This window comes from Anolis sagrei, chromosome 4 (genome assembly GCF_037176765.1).
Source record: "Anolis sagrei isolate rAnoSag1 chromosome 4, rAnoSag1.mat, whole genome shotgun sequence".
Classification (NCBI taxonomy): Eukaryota; Metazoa; Chordata; class Lepidosauria; order Squamata; family Dactyloidae; genus Anolis; species Anolis sagrei.
Genome location: NC_090024.1, coordinates 159,935,766 through 159,954,676, shown reverse-complemented (window position 1 = coordinate 159,954,676; position 18,911 = coordinate 159,935,766). Strand labels below are relative to the sequence as shown.

General features: G+C 38.3%; 1 protein-coding gene across 1 annotated transcript in view; it reads right to left on the bottom strand.

Moving 5' to 3' along the window:
• The window catches only part of PIGK (phosphatidylinositol glycan anchor biosynthesis class K), a 157,877-nt gene that overhangs the window by 117,810 nt on the left and 21,156 nt on the right, over positions 1 to 18,911 (bottom strand). Inside the window, exons 4-9 of the mRNA XM_060773754.2 lie at positions 17,130 to 17,265; positions 15,084 to 15,195; positions 13,583 to 13,679; positions 12,054 to 12,171; positions 10,379 to 10,489; positions 6,444 to 6,616 (exon numbers count right to left, since the gene is read on the bottom strand). Of these exons, the coding sequence (XP_060629737.2) occupies positions 6,444 to 6,616; positions 10,379 to 10,489; positions 12,054 to 12,171; positions 13,583 to 13,679; positions 15,084 to 15,195; positions 17,130 to 17,265 (747 nt within the window). The remainder of the gene's footprint in view (positions 1 to 6,443; positions 6,617 to 10,378; positions 10,490 to 12,053; positions 12,172 to 13,582; positions 13,680 to 15,083; positions 15,196 to 17,129; positions 17,266 to 18,911) is intronic.

Sequence of the window (18,911 nt, the reverse complement as noted above, 5' to 3'; positions counted from 1 at the left end):
ACACTCTGGTTACATCCCGTATAGATTACTGCAATGCTCTCTACGTGGGGTTGCCTCTGAAGACTGCCCAGAAGCTGCATTTAGCCCAGCGCTTGGCAGCCAGGCTACTGACAGGAACTGGGTACAGTAAGTGCACAACTCCCTTGCTGCACCAGCTCCACTGGCTGCCAAATAGCTTCCGAGCACAATTTAAAGTGCTGGTTTTAACCTATAAATCCCTATATGGTTCCGACCCAGTTTACCTGTCCAAACGTATTCTCCCCTATGAACCATCAAGGACATTAAGATCTTCCAGAGAGGCCCTGCTCTCGGTCCCACCACCTTCGCAAACACGTTTGGTGGGGACGAGAGACAGGGCCTTCTCTGTGGTGGCCCCTTGGCTATGGAACTCTCTCCCGAGCGAGATTAGATCTGCCCTCTTGTCCTTCAGGAGGCTAGTGAAATCCTGGTTATGGAATGAAGCATTTCCAGAATAATGGCTGAGACTGATTACAGACCAAAGTGAGTGACCACATATGCGGACTGAGTTGAACATGATTTTACCTTGGTGATTTGGTATATATGTATTTTATCTATATGTATTTTAATCTTGTATTGTTGTGTGATGTTTTAACTTGTATTAGTAGCCTTGAATCCTTGATATAAGCCGGTCTGAGTCCCTCTACGGAGGTGAGAAGATCGGGATATAAAAATTTCAAATAAATAAATAAATACTTCTTTCAGTCCAGCATGGACTGGAAGTTTATGCAGCAAAGCTACAAGTCACTTCTGGTTTGAGAGAATTGGCTGTCTGCAAGGACATTGCCCAAGGGTCGCCCAAATGATTGATGTTTTACCATCCTGTGGGAGACCTCTCGCATGTCCCTGAATAAGAAGCTAGAGCTCGACAGACGGAACCTTACCCCACTCCCCGGATTGGAATCGCCAACCTGTCAGTTGACCAGTCCTGTCAGCACAAGGTTTAACCCACTGCACCTCTGGGGGCTCCAGGTCCCAAGATAGCATAATTCAAGGAATGGAGCCAACAAAGATCTTCACAATTTGTTTAGTGACATGAGGAGCTTTTTGCGAAAGGAAATAAAACAGTAGTAGATAGAGGTCACCAGTAGGGCCACCATGGCATAGTAGTTATTGTGTGGCTTCCTAGGATGCTAAGAGACCAGTGTTTGAATCCCCTCTTAGTCATGGAAACCCACTGAATGATCTTAGGCAAGTTATACTGTTTCAGCCTAAGAGAAAGGCAATACCAAACTTCTACTAAATAACTCTTGGGTTGCCATAAGTCTGAGAAAACTTAATCAGAAAAAACTGAGTAAAAAGGAGTCCTTTCCTCTCTTGCCATGCCACCATTTGCTAAGCGAAGTGATAGTATTATAGTGAGATAAATGCTATAAGAATAAGCTCCCGCTCCCATAATATTATTTATACTGTAGGAAGATTCAAGAAGCATGTGGTCAGAGTTTCTGTAACACCAGTATAAACTAGTGAAAACCAGTTAGAAGGAAATACAAAATTCAAAAATAATCATAGTAGGGATGCAAACTCCACATACATTCAAAATCAAGTAAGCATATTATCTTTAAAACATTCACCGCAGTGGCATATTAGTTCTCTCAGAAGAATTATTCCTACCTATTATAATCTCATGCATTATATTTTATGTGTTTATTATACTGCATAACACAGTAGACATACATATACCTTCAGGCAATGTTTATATACACCCACCGAGGCTCACGTCAGTGATGAAATATTGATATCAACAGTACCGCTTAATGAAGAACAGCTCTCCTCATCCAGTATAACATCATGTAGTGTAATACACTCTTTCTCAGGAGGTTACACAATTTACGGGCTGTAGCAAGAAGGTGCAAAGATGTAACATTAAGAAAGCTGGTACAGTCCCAAGATAGAATTTTTGTGCTTTAATGAGTTAGAACTACAGTCGTAAACAATCCCAGATTGCTTTTAACCGAGATTTGCTAGGCTGCCCAAGATGCATAAAGATCTCTATACACTGCAACTTTATTTACCTGGGAGAAAATCTTACGGAACTCAATAAGACAGGACTGCGCTAATATATTTTCCCCCATGTGGCCTGTTATTACCAGAATCTTGTTGCAAAATTGGAACAAACTATGAATGGTAATAAATCTGCAGTTGCTGAATACAGATTGGGGATAGAAGAACTGTGTTCCACTACTGTAAGCAGAAAGGGAGGGAGGAACAAGAGTTGCTATGGCATAGGATAAAAAATAATAACTCAGACTGACCTGAAACTTGGTAGTGTAGGAGATCTGAAAATAGTCTACAATGGTCTTACAATAACAATTTTAAGATTACTTTTTCTTCCTCCCTATTGTTGCTTTTGTGAAAACCAACTATCTTTGAGATATATATCCAAATGTTGATGAAAATAGATTAAAAGGTACAATCCAGTAGGGAAAGAAATATTCTAATTTAAGTTATTAGAATTCATTGTCCTCCATACTGAGTATAAACTGACAATGCTGCAATATGAAATGGGAAGATAAAAACTGTATCGAATGAACATGATTATATAATGCTGGCAGGATTCCTATGGTGTTTTGTATAGAATATGCACTGGCTTAGCAACTGCTCCAGTTTGCACATTGTAATGAGATAGGGCTCTGGATTATTGGGGTCCAGAAGACATAATGGTGTACAACACCCAACTGTTGATGCTTGGCTTTTGTGGAAGAAAGAAAATCTAAAGAAGCTTCAAATATGGCAGCCATGTGTTGTTAATCATAACATCCCCAAATAGGGGCAGAATCAGAGGTAACAATGTACTTGTGAAACAGAAACAGTCACAAACCAGCAGTCACTCAAAACCAAAGTCATTAGGATTCTGGTATGCCTAGAACAGATAGTCAGGATTCCTATTTTTACATTGGATCCATGGATTGTTTTAGGTACATCTCAAGCAGACAAAGAGAATCAATCAAATATCAGGCACAAGCATACTTAGAATCACAGTATCATAGAGATGGAAGAGACTTCGTGGTCCATCCAGTCCAATCCTCTTCCAAGAAGCAGGAAAATTGCATTCAAAGCACACCCGACAGATGGCCATCCAGCCTCTATTTAAAGGCCTCCAAAGAAGGAGCCTCCACCACACTCTGGGGCAGAGTGTTCTACTGCTGAACAGCTCTCACAGTCAGGAAGTTCTTCCTAATGTTCAGCTGGAATGTCCTTTCCAGAAGTTTGAAGCTTTTGCTCTGCGTTCTAGTCTCCAGGGCAGCAGAAAACAAGCCTGCTCTATCCTCCCTATGACTTCCCCTCACACATTTATACATGGTTATCATGTCTCCTCTCTGCCTTCTCTTCTGCAGGCAAAATGTGCCCAGTTCTTTAAGCCGCTCCTCAAAGGACTTGTTCTCCAGGCCCTTGATCATTTTAGTCAGTCTTCTCTGGACACATACCAGCCTGGGCACCTCCCAGGCTGGTATGTGGTGCCCAGAATTGGACACAGTATTCCAGTATTGCTTGATCATGATAGGGTAGGATATTTCAGCACCATGGCATTTTTTTAATATGGAAGTCAGCCCATTGTGTGTCTTCAGATCACAATCTTGATCAAATATAAGAAAGATCAAGTTATTGGATGTTCTTCTCTTGGAATATCAGAACTTGGGATAATCCACTGAAATTGAACGGCAGGAGATGCAGGAGAGAAAACAGAAATACTTCCTACACTACGAAAATATCAGATTTAATAAGACAAGATGAAATAACTACCACTACTAGCTCGGGTGGCTTTAAAGTGCAAGTTAAATTATTTTGGGGAAGAAATGTTTATCAAAGATGTCTATCATCTTTAAGGGTATAGTTAGCCCTTCACATTAGCAGCTTGAAATTTTGCGGATTTGATTATTTGCAGATTTGATTATTATGTTCTTGCTAGAAATCCCGAGGTTTTCTGTTAGAAGTTGACTACTGGAGAAATTAGGCTTGAGCCTCCTAAAGTGAACACTTCTCTAGGCATTTTAGGCCCTCCAACATGATTCTATGGTCAACTTTTTAAAGAGGTTGAACACAGAGTCGTGCTGGAGGAGTTAGAGATTTCTCAAGAGGCATTAACTCGGGTAAAAATAATATAATAGGGTTTTTGTACACATTTTTTCTACTTTTACAGAAGTCCTGCATGCGACTCCCCTTGAAAATGAAGGACCCACTGTATCTGTAGTTGTAAAAGAGTTATCTGTTCTTGAGTTTTGTATCTATCATGAAATTTTGACAATACTTTTTGTTCAGATTTAATATTTTATACTTTTATGTTGGAAGTGTAAATCAACATAATTATGATTAATAATACTGACTCTATAGTCAAATTTGGAGTAGGAAAGATGATGGATTCTTTTTTTACTCTCTTTCTCTTAAACACAAATGCATGCAAAAACAGCACATATAGTCATACCAACATAGCTATGCTATGATAAAATTATTTTCAAATGAGAAGATGGCACGTTTAATAGACATCATCCTCCTGTACCAAAAAGCCCACTGTCTTTCTCCATCTCTATATAGAATTGAGTGTAGGTGAAGTAAATAGGGAAGGGGTCAAGTCCTATAAATGTGTCAGATAACCAAATGGGTCATTTGGATTAACAGTTGAAAATGGATTTAGAGCAGTGGTTCCCAACCTTTGGTCCTCAAAGTGTTTTCAACTTCAACTGCCAGAAATCCTAGCCAGCTTACCAACTGTTAGATATTGTAGGACCTGAAGTCTAAAACACCCAGAGGACCAAAGGTTGAGAACCATTGATTTGGAAGAATACACAGAAAGAGAAAATCATCTGAACAACGCCTTGAATTTCTTTGTCCCTCACTTCCTGTCGCTCACACAAGCTGGGATGAGGAAAAAACAGAACTCAACTTTTCTGACTTCTTGTAACAAGCAAACCAGGAATCATGGTTTAAAATGTTATTGGTCAAGCTCAGTCAATATGAAGCAAGTTGGTACCTAATGAGACATCTTTCACTCTTTTATCTCATTTATTTACCAGAAGTGTCACTCTTATGCTTGAGTAGCAAACAGAACTAACTATAGAAGTCCATTTTGACAACCGTCCCCAAGAGTAGTTTTTGAATGGTTGCCCTTTAGCTTGTCCATCCCTATGGATCCATCACAGAATCACAAGTGGTCAGTCTGTCCAACTAGTTCTGGAAAATGCAGTGAGTTACTCACTTTATAATCATCCCCAGAATCACCTTCTTCACAGGGTGGTTTTAAAGATAAAAATGGGCTAAGGAACTATGCACACCATTTTGAACTTCTTGGAGAAAAGCAGAGACAAAAATCTCTGCATTAAATACAGTAACATGCAAATTATGAGAAAAGTCAAATATGCTACAACATTGATACTCACAGCCAGCCTGCAAAATTTGAATAATAACTTTCCAAAAGAGAAGCATATTATTACAAAAATGCAAAACCATAAAGTTATTGTTGCTGACATTTTATAAACATATGGCAGATTTTTGCAACATCTGGCATAATTACTTGCAGATAGGGGAAGGTTATAGAATCCATTCATTCTAGTGCTTGTTTATCCCAAGACTTTCCAACAGATGGCAACACAACACCATGAATAAAATCGACACACTGTTGAAATCTGTATTCTGTAGCTACTGGGATGGCAATGCATTTGAAAGCTTTGATTGTGTTGTTGAATTTTTAATTCACACAGGTATGTCACATTCTCCAAACTGCAAGCAAGGAAGGTGGACATGGAAACTCTCCCTGCAATCTTTCCAACCCTCTATACATAAGTGCAAATTTGTAATATTCTCCCATTCCACCTAGTAAGTTCCTAGCTCCCTTCTTCATGAAAACTTTTGTGGATCACTGGATAGTACCTTAGTCACACACAGTGATAATCCTGTAACTATCCTGTTCAGACACTGCCAGATGCCTCAATCCCTTTTTTACTACATTTCATCAAGAGCTTGATGACCAGTTCCAATGATTCGCTGATCTTCACAGCAATTTATTATTCAGTATCAGTCCTGGGCCTTCTAAAATCTTTAAATCTTTGCTTCGGATCCCACTACATCCCATCATCTTTTGGGGGGCTTTTCTGTATCCATCCAGCATCAAATTTTCCATATTTAAAAAACCCAACATTTATTTATTTATTTACCTTATTTATACCCTGCCTTTCTCTACCCCGGGGGCGGGGGGGGGGGTAGAGAAAGGCAGCTCAAGACGGCTTACAACCTTTTTGTGGGACCTGAGAAGCATACTTGCCATCCTAAATATTATCTGAAGGTGCTTTGTGGCAATAATAACACAGTTATTAAGACTCCCAGCCTTCTCTTATATAGGTAAAATCATACCAACTCAAGAACATTCATCCATATTTTATGATTTATCCAGCTGTGGAAGTGAGAACTTGGAAAAGTAAACAGCACTATACCTGATCTTCTCAGGAGCTAAATTAGGATCCAGAGAAATCGTCTCAGTTGTAATCTCCACTTTGCGTACACTCCCAAAGAAGTCAGTAATCAGGACATTTTCAGGATCTCTCTGAAATAAATCTGTCCGGTGTCCAGGTGTAGACACACATAAACTTTTAGGACAGACCTGAAACTATAAAAGAGACAAAAGTACATTAATCTCCATGTCCCCAAATTCAAACGTACTACTTCCAACATTATGATTCAAGTCATGCTGGATCCCCTTGCTGAGCTCATTTACTCCTTCTCTTGATTGGAGGCCTCTGTCTCCAATCGAAAGGAAATTATGAAAATGCCATGCAGATCCTTCTAGAGTTATTTCCCCTTTCCAACCAAGAAGGGCAATGGTGCATAAACCATTCTTAGTATGCAAGCAACCGGTTCCACTGTCTAGCCCAATTCATTTCAGCTATTAGTATGAAATACAAACTTGCAGAATGCTTCCTTTCAAGTCCTCAAATCCAAGATTTTGAATACTTCTCTCCGCTAATAGATTGGAGAAGTCACAATTTGCTGTTCTACTGAAATTCAGAAAATCGTATTTTTAACTAATCAGATGTCATAGTTTGAAGAAGGATTGAGAAATATATATTTTTTTACATAGGTAAGGTAAAAAGAAAAAAACATTCAAATTTTCAAATCAATGAAGGAAATTTAGAAGCAAAGGATCTAGAATCCTAATGATGTGAAGTGAGCTAGGGTAGTCTACTAATCCTATGCAGATGTAAGGCCCACTATTTTCAAGAGGATACACAAGGTTATATCTAGGTTTCAACTAGATAATTGAAAAAGTAGAATTTAGAGCCACTTGAAATCAAGTGTTTTGAAATGTGTTGCTCCATTGACAGATTCTGCACTGTAATTCCTAACTGGTTGATGCACTTCATCCTATTTTCCAGATGGTTGTTCACAAACTTTTAACTGCTTTTGATTTCAAGTAAGACAACAAATTACTGGTACACTTTGTAATTGCACAGATTACAAAGTGTACCAGTCAAATCATTCACAATGGCATTTTCTAATCCTGGTGCATGTCTTGTTCTCAAATTCATATCCCAGACTTGTATTCTGTTAAGCCAACTTTTGGTTGCAATTGGAAAAAAAAATAAGCTTCATTCTCTTGGTAGAAAGAGAGCTAAACATTAGTGACTGATCCTCTTCTGTCACTACCAAACCTGTCAATGTAGGCTACTTATTGCAAAATTAATGTCTAGCTATAAGGTTGCACCAGTCTCCTTAGGCAAAGTACTGATAGATGCTTTTGCATAGCTGCTTTCCAATTACAATTGGAGATTTAAATATTTATTATTCCTACTTTATGAAGTAATAAATCACAGCAAGTCTTAATTTAAACTAAGGCCCACACCTGAAATTGGCAAAGTAAGATATGAATGCACTGTGCATGTGCATGTACATACAAGAATCTCTTGCCAAGAGGGGATTTTTTTTCTAGATTTACAAATATCTTTTGGAAACTCAACTATGTATCCACTAAAAAGTTTGACCTTCTTCTATTTCATATAATTCCATGGTATCTTCACGAGTAGAGCAAGAAACCTTCAGTTTCATCACTTGTTTTGGAGCAGTGCTTAGGTGACAGAATCAGTTAACAGTGGGTTTTTTTCGGGCTGTATGGCCATGTTCTAGAGGCATTAGGAGAGAATGCCTCTAGAACATGGCCATGCAGCCCAAAAAAACCTACAACAACCCAGTGATTCCAGCCATGAAAGCCTTCAACAATGTTAACCGTTTTCTGAATTGTTTTTTTTTTTCTCCCTCTATTTATCAGGGATTTTTTTTTCGTGTTAGGAGAAACTGCAAGTCACCTCTGCAAGACCGTCTGCAAGGACGTTGCCCAGGGGACACCCGGATGTTTGATGTTTACCTATCCTTGTGGGAGGCTTCTCTTATGTCCCCGCATGGGGAGCTGGAGCTAACAGAGGGAGCTCAACCTATTTTCCCCAGATTCGAACTGCTGACCTGTCGGTCAGCAATTCTGCTGTCACAAAGGTTTAACCCATTGCACCACCATCAGGTAAAAAATATCAAAATTTGTAGACTAGTCAGTGAATGCCTCTGAACACATATACAGAATGCACTAAAGAATCTGTTCCAAACAAGGATTTAAAGCCTACCTAAAAGACTCATATCTAGAGAAGAATGGGAAGCATCAGTGCATTGTTCAACGAGCCAGACAACTTTGACGGACTGCCAGCATAATTTTCCCAAGCCTTTCATCCCAAAAGTGTGGCCCCAAAGAAAAGCAAAGGTTTAGAAAAGAAATCATTGCTGTGAAGAAACAGGCTATTTCTTCTTCTTCCAGAAGCTCTGATCACAGAAAACAAGTGATTCTGACAAAATTATTCTCTCAGACCTGCCACAGTTTGACCAAAATGTGGGGGATATTTCCTTACAGGAAGGTTTGTGAGTTCATGTTTTGATCTTCTGAAATTTCACAGTACTGAGAGGGATCTCTTTCACTTAAGCAAATTATAAAATAACTCCTTTCATGCCTATTTTGATTTGTGCAATAATAGCATTCATTCCACTGTAAAGGTATCCCTAACAAGATCCCCTGATATCATAAATAAATAAGGTTCCATAAATAACACATCAGAAAGCTCCTAGTAGAGGGTCAGGGGATTCGGATCTGCCACAACATTTCACTATTAATGCAAGCATGAGAGTCTAATGTGCACCTAGGCTATAATCCCAAGCATGCTTATTAGATTAGTTCCTACCAAACTCGATGGAATTTGGTTTCAGGAACTGGTATTTAGGATTGCACTTACAGCTACAAATTGTTTTACATGTGGCCCACATTCAGGAATAGGCATGGTCTACCTTCTAAGCAGGCATGGGCAAACTTGGGCCCTCCAGGTGTTTTGTACCAACTTCCACAATTCCTAACAGCCGGTAGACTGTTAGGAATTGTAGGAGTTGAAGTCCAAAACACCTGGAAGGCCCAAGTTTGCCCATGCCTATTCTAAAGCAACAATTGTTTTTTTCCAAACAACCACTTCTGTATCTGTTTGTATATTTTAAACATCATTTCTCGAATACCTTACCATTGACCATGGTTGGCTGGGGATTCTGAGCGCAAAAGTCTAAAATATGTGAACAACGAAAGTTGAGTCTTGTTCTATCAGAGCATGGACTTATTCTATCAGAGTATTTATCCAGCCAACCCAGTACTGTTTTATGGGATCATCCAACAGCTTCCCAGTCTCTCGGGCAAAAATCTCAAACATCACGAATAATTGTATATGTAGATGTCAAGAACTGATTTTCATGAATCTCCACATTTTTTTTCATATCAGGAGCGACTTGAGAAACTGCAAGTCGCTTCTGGTGTGAGAGAATTGGCATCTGCAAGGACATTGCCCAGGGGATCCTCAGAAGTTATACCATCCTGTGGGAGGCTTCTCTCACATCTCTGCATGAGAAGCTGGAGCTGACAGATGGGAGCTCAACCCACTCCCTGGATTCGAACTTCTGACCTTTCAGTCAGCAGCACAAGGGTTTAACCCACTGTGCCATCAAGGGTTCCTAATTTCCACATACAACACTTTGAATTTTACATTACCAAAATAATCAATACAGTAGCAGTGGGCTAATAAGAGTTTCAATGTAATGCAGGAATTGTAACAGCTATTTTGCAGCTTCCACAACGTCTTTCATTTTTGCCATAATTAAACTAAAAGATAATATTACCTGCAATGGATTGACAGCTTCCTAAACTACTGTGTGCAATGTTAGTGAAACAAGGCATAGCATTGTTACCAAGACTCCATGGTCAAAAATAATAGTTTCTACAGCAATGCAACCAAGTGAATGCTGGATCTGAACCTAAAGCAAGGAGAACCCAAACAAGATTTATATCTCAAGTACTTACAAGGTCATTCATGTTGGTCTGGCTAGCTGGATGAATCTCTTCCAAGAACTCCAAGACATAGAACGTATACCTGTCCATCAGGTGAACGCCAATTCCAAGATCAGGTTGATGCTGAAAAAAAGAAAACACCATCACAAGCTTTACCAGATATGCTATATTACTGAGTACACAATTACAAAACAATGTTTATCAATGAGCAAGAAAGGACTATGTAAACATAATGCTTGTACATTATACTTTTGATTACAAAATGGTGCCACTGTTCCTGAGCATTCTGGCTATCTCATCACATGCCATCCTATTCCATATTCTCCATTTTGCACAGTTTTAATTGAGTTGGTCTGGAAGCCCTATCCTTTTATGGCAGAGGTCCCCAAACTAAGGACCATGGGCCAGATGTAGCCTTCTTACGGTCATTTACCCATCCACCCTACTCTAAACTTTAGACTTAGGGTCACCCTAAGTCTGAAATAACTTGAAGGCACACAACAACAACAACAACAATCCTAAGTAACTTGACTATATCATCAGCCAAAAGCAGGCTGGGGCGAGGGAGAGAGACTACTTCCTTATTAATAAAAATAACCTCTTTACTGCCTTATACTGATTCAGTTTCTTCTTTTATATTGGCTGGGACTTTCTGTGTGCTGTTTTATCTTTGTACTTTATATCACAGGCAATGAGACACTTGTGTATAACGAAGTAACACAGTTTATTTATAACTTCTGGCTCCAACGCTTGTGGTTACATTTGTGTTTTGTTGAGCATGCTTGCAGACTTTGCTTATGCATAACAGTGTATGCCAGTGGTTCTCAACCTGTGGGTCCCCAGATGTTTTGGCCGTTAGCTCCCAAGCTGATAAACTGGCTGGGATTTCTGGGAGTTGTAGGCCAAAACACCTAGGGAACCACAGGCTGAGAACCATTGGTGTATAGAGTTCCAGCCTGAATAAGCAAAAGCATACTGATGTAGATGACTAAATGAAGAAGCTCCCTTTCCTGAATAACATTAAAGCTCCAGAATGATTGAAATGGCTAACAGATCTTTCTCCCTTTCTTTAAATATAATTAATTATTATAGGATTTTGTAAAAGTTCATAATTAGAAATCAAGTGGACCTCTGTCTCTAAGGGAAACATAGTCCTTTAAAAACATGTTCTCAAACAACTCCCCTATAAGTTTCTATTAATGTATAGCTATGTTACACAATGTCTGTCAACACACACACACACACACACATATATATATATATATATATTCACATGTTACATAACGAATAGTCCTTGCTATTACTGGTCTTTGACATTGCATGGATTGCATGGACAAGCAACTATGAATGCTTCCACTAATCAAAGAAATTGATCCCACTAATCTGTCAGTTTTGCTTTCTGTATATTCTCATTAGCAATCTACCCTTCAATGCTCTACTGTAGTTTAAAAATGCTAATTTAACTTAGCGTTCAAACTTAAAAGAAATAAAAGTTCCAATTATGTGCCAGCATTCTCCTGTTTAATTTGTCCTTAAAACTTGGAAAAGTCCATTTTTATTTTTATTATTTTATTTGGATTACAAAGCTGAGAACCAACATGTCAGCATGAGGGGAAAAAAGTTAATTCTCCAAGCTCTTCCTTCACCTGGATATCATCAATGAATACATTGAAAGCTATATACTTACTGAAAGTGAGTCTTCTCCAACTTGGCTACTTGCCAAAGCCATTATATTAGGAGAATAAAAGCGTTCATACATGGATGCACCTTGACATGTATCAATGATAAACAGTAATTCATTGTACCTGGAAAGAAAAACAACATTTATTTCATTTTGGTTACTATTCAAACTACTATTCGTTTTAACCATCCTCCAACTATGAGGTATTACAAATACCCCCTGTAATGCAGCTATGGGATAAGTGATGCTATCCTTTTTTTTCCATACCAGGAGCAACTTGAGAAACTGCAAGTCACTTCTCGTGTATGAGAATTGGCCATCTGCAAGGACGTTGCCAAGGGGCAGGCATGTAGCCGGGGGGGGGGGGGCTTGAGGGGCTTGAGCCTTCCCCCCCCCCCCCCGAAATTCTCATGGTGGTTCGCGAAAAGGCCTTACTGGTGCATTATTTAAACTGTTATGTTTATTCATATCATGATCTGATCACCATACTCAATATATCCCATATGCATGGGGCTATTGGGATAATGATACAAAAGGTTTGCTAGGCTAGACCCTCTTTCACTCAGACTCAACCCCCCCCTAAACTCAGCCTCCCTGAACCCCACCCCCTGAAAAAACTCAGCCCCCCCCCCCCTCCGAATCGAAATCCTGGCTACGGGCCTGCCAAGGGGCCATCATGTGGGAGGCGTCTCTCATATCCCCGCATACAAAGCTGGAGCTGACAGGCAGAAGCTCAACCTGCTCCTCAGATTCAAACCACCGACTTTTCAGTCAGCAGTCCTGCTGACACAAGGTTTTACCCCTTTGTGCCACTGAGGACTGCTATCCTGATGTTGTTGGCCTGCAACTCCAATGACTCTTATGCAACATGGCCAATGGTGAGTAACAATGACACTTGTAGATCAACAGTATCCAAAGGATTGCATTTTACCCACTGACTCTACTGAGTTAGAAACAAGAAATTTCTTCCCTTTCACCCTCCTCAGCAACCAGTGTGGTTTAAAACATAACCCTGTGACACATGGCTATTCAGAAATAAGACCCATTAACTTAAAATCAAGTGTGTACAGGATTTCAGCCTGAAGAACTCCTAACTCTCACTTTTATGTGATGTCAATAATTCTCTAATTAATTTTAGTGGCAAATTACCTGTACTAATTATCCCTGTTAACCATTCATTTAAAAATGCAAATGTAGGCTCTTCTCTGTCATTGTATGCAATATTAACATTTTTTTTCTTTCAACAGCCTATGGGAAAAACAACTCTTGAGTAGTAACGATTTAATCTGATGTTATTATGAAAAAAATCAATACTGTTAGCGAATGAAATCAAAGGAAAGGATCCTGAAGAGAATAATAACTCCATTCACTGAAAATTAATATTTCCATTTTTCTATACAGTTTCTATACATGGTTTGAAGCAGGAGAATTGCAAATAGCTACCTGTAATCACATTTTGATAAATCAGAGAAGACAGTATATATGCTTACAATTTTAATAACCTTAGTTACAGAAAGGCAAGGATGAAAGAGTACCTTCTTTTCTGCCACATTTGTTCAAAGGCATCTGCCAGTTCTACATTTGTAATTTCTTCGGAATCCTGAAATTTCAAGAAGCCATTTCCACCATGACCTTATGGGAAAAAAACCCAGAAATTGGCATATTTTAAAGAAACATTTATTTTATGTCATATTCTTTAAGTTTTTGATAAAATGTTTGACAATGTTATCGTTAAATGACTGTATAAGTTAAGTTAAAAACCCATGCTGCAAGCCATGAACTGGTTAAACAGGTGGAATGTGAAGAGCATTAAAATACAAACAGTTAAAAACATCAAACATTAAAACATCATTAAGGTAAAGGTTTTCCCCTGACATTAAGTCCAGTCGTGTTCAACTGGGAGTTGGTGCTCATCTTCATTTCTAAGCCAAAGAGCCGGCATTATCCGTAGACACCTCCAAGGTAATGTGGCCGGCATGACTGCATGGAGCGCCGTTACCTTCCCGCCAGATCGGTACCTATTGATCTACTCACATTTGCAAGTTTTTGAACTGCTAAGTTGGCAGAAGCTGGGTCTAACAGTGGGAGCTCACCCCGCTCCCCGGATTCAAACCGGTGACCTTTCAGTCAGCAAATTTAGCAGCTCAATGGTTTCACCCACTGTGCCATCAGCGGCTCCAGTGGCGCAGTGGGTTAATCATCATTAAAATTAGGCAATCCAAATCATAATCCAGGGCTATTCCAGTTGTCATTGTATTATTTCATAATCATTTATTGCACTGCTCAGAGTTACTGACCAAAGGCTTGGTCCCATTGCCACATTTTTAGTTTTTTCCTGAAGGTCAGGAGGGAGGGGGCTAATCTAATTTTGCTGGGGAGGAAGTTCAATAGGTTTGAATTAATGAGATGATAAGGAACTATCTATCTATCGAAAAATCTATCTATCTATCTATCTATCAATAGTCACCATTAGTCTCCCTCTTCAAATGATGACCTGTCATGAGCAAGTTCTATTCAATTGTAAAGTAGTTGAAATGTAAATAAAGATAAAAGATGCTCAGCTGGAGTAGAAAACTTTTGAAGTCAGTTAATTGGATAAACATCAGCCTTTGGCCAGCTAGTTATCCTAACAAAGTTTATATAAGCAATAGGTTCTGATGGACAAGCAATTGTTGTTAACACTGCTTATATTTATCTATGCACATTAACAAGTTGATGGCTATGTGCTACATGAAAGCTTCTGTGCTTCAATCAGTATAATGAAAATGTTTGTCTAAATACTTTTTTCTAGATTTTTGGTGTGTTCAGCCAATGACGTGACCTGACAAAAACAGAGCAGACTGGGTTGTCATCTTGTTTTTTTGTCATTAGTCTAACATCACTCTTCTGTCTTCTCAAGCCTGGCGAAACCTATTTGGAGGTGAAGTCATGCAAAAAGATTAAATATACAGCTCATAATGTAATAGGCCAGTGTGGTAGATTGTGTAAACATATCTTGGTGATTACTATGGGATGTGCTGAGGAAAATACAATTACCCGTCATATATATCAGAATATTGCTTCTGTCATCAGAAAGAAGACGCTTTGAGCGAGGTGCACTTGCTGGGATTCTGCCTGTTAATACTCTCAGAAAGTTTTCCACGGTAACCTAAACACAGGAGGGAAAAAAAAACCTTTCCTAATTATCATGCCATCTGTACATGTAATACCCCCAAACAGATTTCTTGGAAATAATTGTCAAACATGCACAAATGCCCAGTACAGTTCATTAAAAGATCAATAGACTAGACTCCATTCCAATATTTCTTTTATCTTCAGACATGATTTTTTTTCACCCAATTATTTGCATACCTTTTTCTTACCAAGGAACAATAATATTTATTAGAGAAGTCTGCAATATCTAGCACATGCCTAACAATACCGTCGTTCTCTTAATGTGCCTTCATTAATGTGAACACCTGTCACATTTTGTGGTTTTATCTATGGGAACCGATTTATGCATTTGCCTACCCAGCAACATTAGTATGTGTTACCATGGCAAAATGTTAATAAATATATTTCAGAGTTTTGAAAAACGGGGAAAAACTCAGGGAAATTAAGATTCTGCTGGCTGGAACATTTGATCAAAGACTGTCCATCTGGGTGGCAAATGGGAATAAAAACTTCTATGAAAAAACCACATCTGCTAAGCCTGAATACAGATTTATGAGGCTCAAAAATGCTCTCTTAATCAGGCTCGTGACAGCGATTACCTGAATTCAAAATCTCAACACACACGTCATAACAGATCAATTCTGTAAATTTCTTCCTACAGAAGAACATCTTTTGATCCATACATCAAGATGTTTATTCAGAGATGGAAAATATATTTACAATTTCTCCAAAAGATATAGTGAAACTTTATAGCTGTGCCCATTAGAACAATTTCTTAATTTCTTAGGGAACTTTGTAACATTCAAGACACATACACCTCACCCATTAACTTTGAATGTGTCCAGAATAATTTAGCTGGGTAAATGCTTTATTATCGGAGCCCCTGAGATGCCTAAAGTGCTCTTATTACTAAATTACTTCCTCACATTGTATGTAATTTTGAATGAACTTCAGCTTTCTCCTTCTACAGAACAATAACTTTAGCTCTTGCTTCAAGAGAAGTCAATTAACTTAAGACTTATTCCCTCCCAAATTTCCATTTTTCCAAAACAAGTGCAGAAGCTTAAGAGTTCGTATCAATTAATTATTCCTTGTATTTTAAAATAATTACTGACTCCTCTTATTTTAAAAAAAATAAACTGTATTTAAAATCCTTTAAGCTTATTATTTAAAATATAACTCAAGCTTATCAAATAACCCGTTGGCATATGTCCTAGAAAGAAAAAGAATCAAATTCAGCAGACAAACAAAGAAAAATGTTAAAGTTGACAAAGAGTTCCTTAATCCAAAATGACAAAGTCAGAAAAGTTTTAGCTGATGTACACATGCAATAGTTTTAAACTTATTTCCAAAATTAATATCATATGGCTATAGCAAAATGGTGTCAGCATGATAAGATGTGATTTAATGGGCTCCGGTAAAAAAAAAAAATTCTACTTCCTCTCCTTGAAATGAGGGACAGAAAATGCAACAGGACTAGTCTCAAGTCAACAACATACCATAAGGCTTCTAATATAATATGTTCCTATGAGACAAAATCTTGAAAGCTGTAACACTTACTCATAATTGTGAAATGTGAAGGATATTTAATAAAGTACACTTCACATGCCAATAAACACTAATATTTACAAATGCTACATATTTTCAACCCTCAACATCATTTCTTACCACTTTATCAAGCATTTCAATATAACAGTCCTGCAATTTAAAATTAGAGAACTATGCTTGTAGTTGAATAGCTTCTTTCAAAATCACATTTATTTATTTCAAAAATACGTTGACATGCTTATTGATCTAGTACTTTTAAGAGTCTAGAGGATAGGCAATTTACTAACAAAGTGAGATGGTGGTGAAGACCACATTCTCAATGGACATCCCATCAATAATCAATTTCAAGTGGTAATGCTCTTTTCTGAACTCTCTCAGTACCTCATAGCTTCTGTAATCCACTTCCACGTCATCTCCATAGACATTCAATTCCATGTTTTTGTGACTAAACACAGTAGCTGGGCTTGGATTTCGTGGGTTGCAGGCCATATCATCTGCCAGCATCAAGACTATATGACTGATGGAGAAGAAAACAATGCATAAGATTTGTAATACAACCACCTCAACACTAGCATAAAAGGCAAACATAAGACATCTGCTTATGTTGAAAACACTTTCAGCACTATAAGTCTATTTAATATGCAAGGCAGTTTGTGACTAAGCGGACATGCACACAAAAACAAGAACAATCTGGAACATGTAATAAGGATAGTGTTATTTGGACAAAGAAATTGCAGACAGTTCAATACAGCTCACAGAACTAAAGGCAGCTTAGCTAAGAAATTATTGCATGAACCAATATATGGCTAGATCACATTGGGAATAAATTGATGGAAATTAGCCCATCATGTCTGTACATCACTTGAGCATTACTGGTAGTGATGATTGATGACTTCCATGTCAATGGGATGAGAACAAACCTTAAAACACAAAATCTGAAGTATTATCAACTGTATTGAACCCATCCCCATAATGGGTTTAGAACATTGGAAAGCTTATTTAAAGGTCTATTTGCCAATTTTATCTATACATCATTCTTTCAAATGTTGTGAGCATCACTAGTTCTTCTAGTCATTGGATCACAATGATCTTTCCAGTAAGAAATGATTCATCTTTTAGCAGTCAAAAAAGCATGAAAAATCCAATCAATTAGGCATTCCTTAATTCCAAAGAAACCAGGTAAATAATTCAAAAGAGCATTACCATCCCTGAATATCCAATAACTTTCCAAAATTGAATTTACTAATGTGACTAGTTCCTCTCAAAATGTAGTTACTATGAGACAACTTCAAAACATATGCATTACGAAAGCATTAGCAGAACTGCATAGCCAAAAATTTGCTGATGGAGAAAGTTCTTCTTTGAACAGGCGTTGTGTAGCAACCAATATACCTGAAAGAACAATTTCTCCTGCATACTATTTAGTCAGAGATCTATAACCATACTAATTATGTCAGCTCCACTGGCTGCCAGACTGCTTCCGAGCACAATTCAAAGTGCTGTCTTTAGCCTATAAAGCCCTAAACAGTTCTGACCCAAGTTACCTATCCAAATGTATTTCCCTCTATGATCCACCTCGGAGGTTAAGGTCGTCAGGGAAGGCCCTGCTCTTGATCCCACCCCCCTTTCAAGTGCAACTGGTGGGGATGAGACACAGGGCCTTCTCAGTGGTGGCCCCTCACCTATGGAACTCCCTCCCCAGTGAAATTAGATCTACTCAATTCCTTCTGACTTTCAGGAAAAAAACTGAAAACATGGCTCTGGGATCAGGCCTTTGGCCAGTAACAGTAGTGCAATATGAGACTACAAATTAGTATATTGATGACTCGGACTGGTCCTGGAATACAATTTGGATCATGTGATTTTAATTGATGTTTTAATGCTATGTTTTTAATATGTTTGGTTTTAATGTTATTGTTTATTTGCTGATGGATTAATATATGGCATTGAATTGTTGCCTTTGTAAGGCCGCCTTGAGTCCCCTTTGGGGTTGAGAAGGGCAGGACATAAATGTGGTAAATAAATAAATAAATAAATAAATATAAAAGTTAAAACTAATGGCCATTAACTAGTCTGAATAGAATAGTTCAATTTTCTATTCCATTCCTGCTGTCCCTGAACACGGGAAACACAAATACATATTCAAAATCATAACCGAACTAA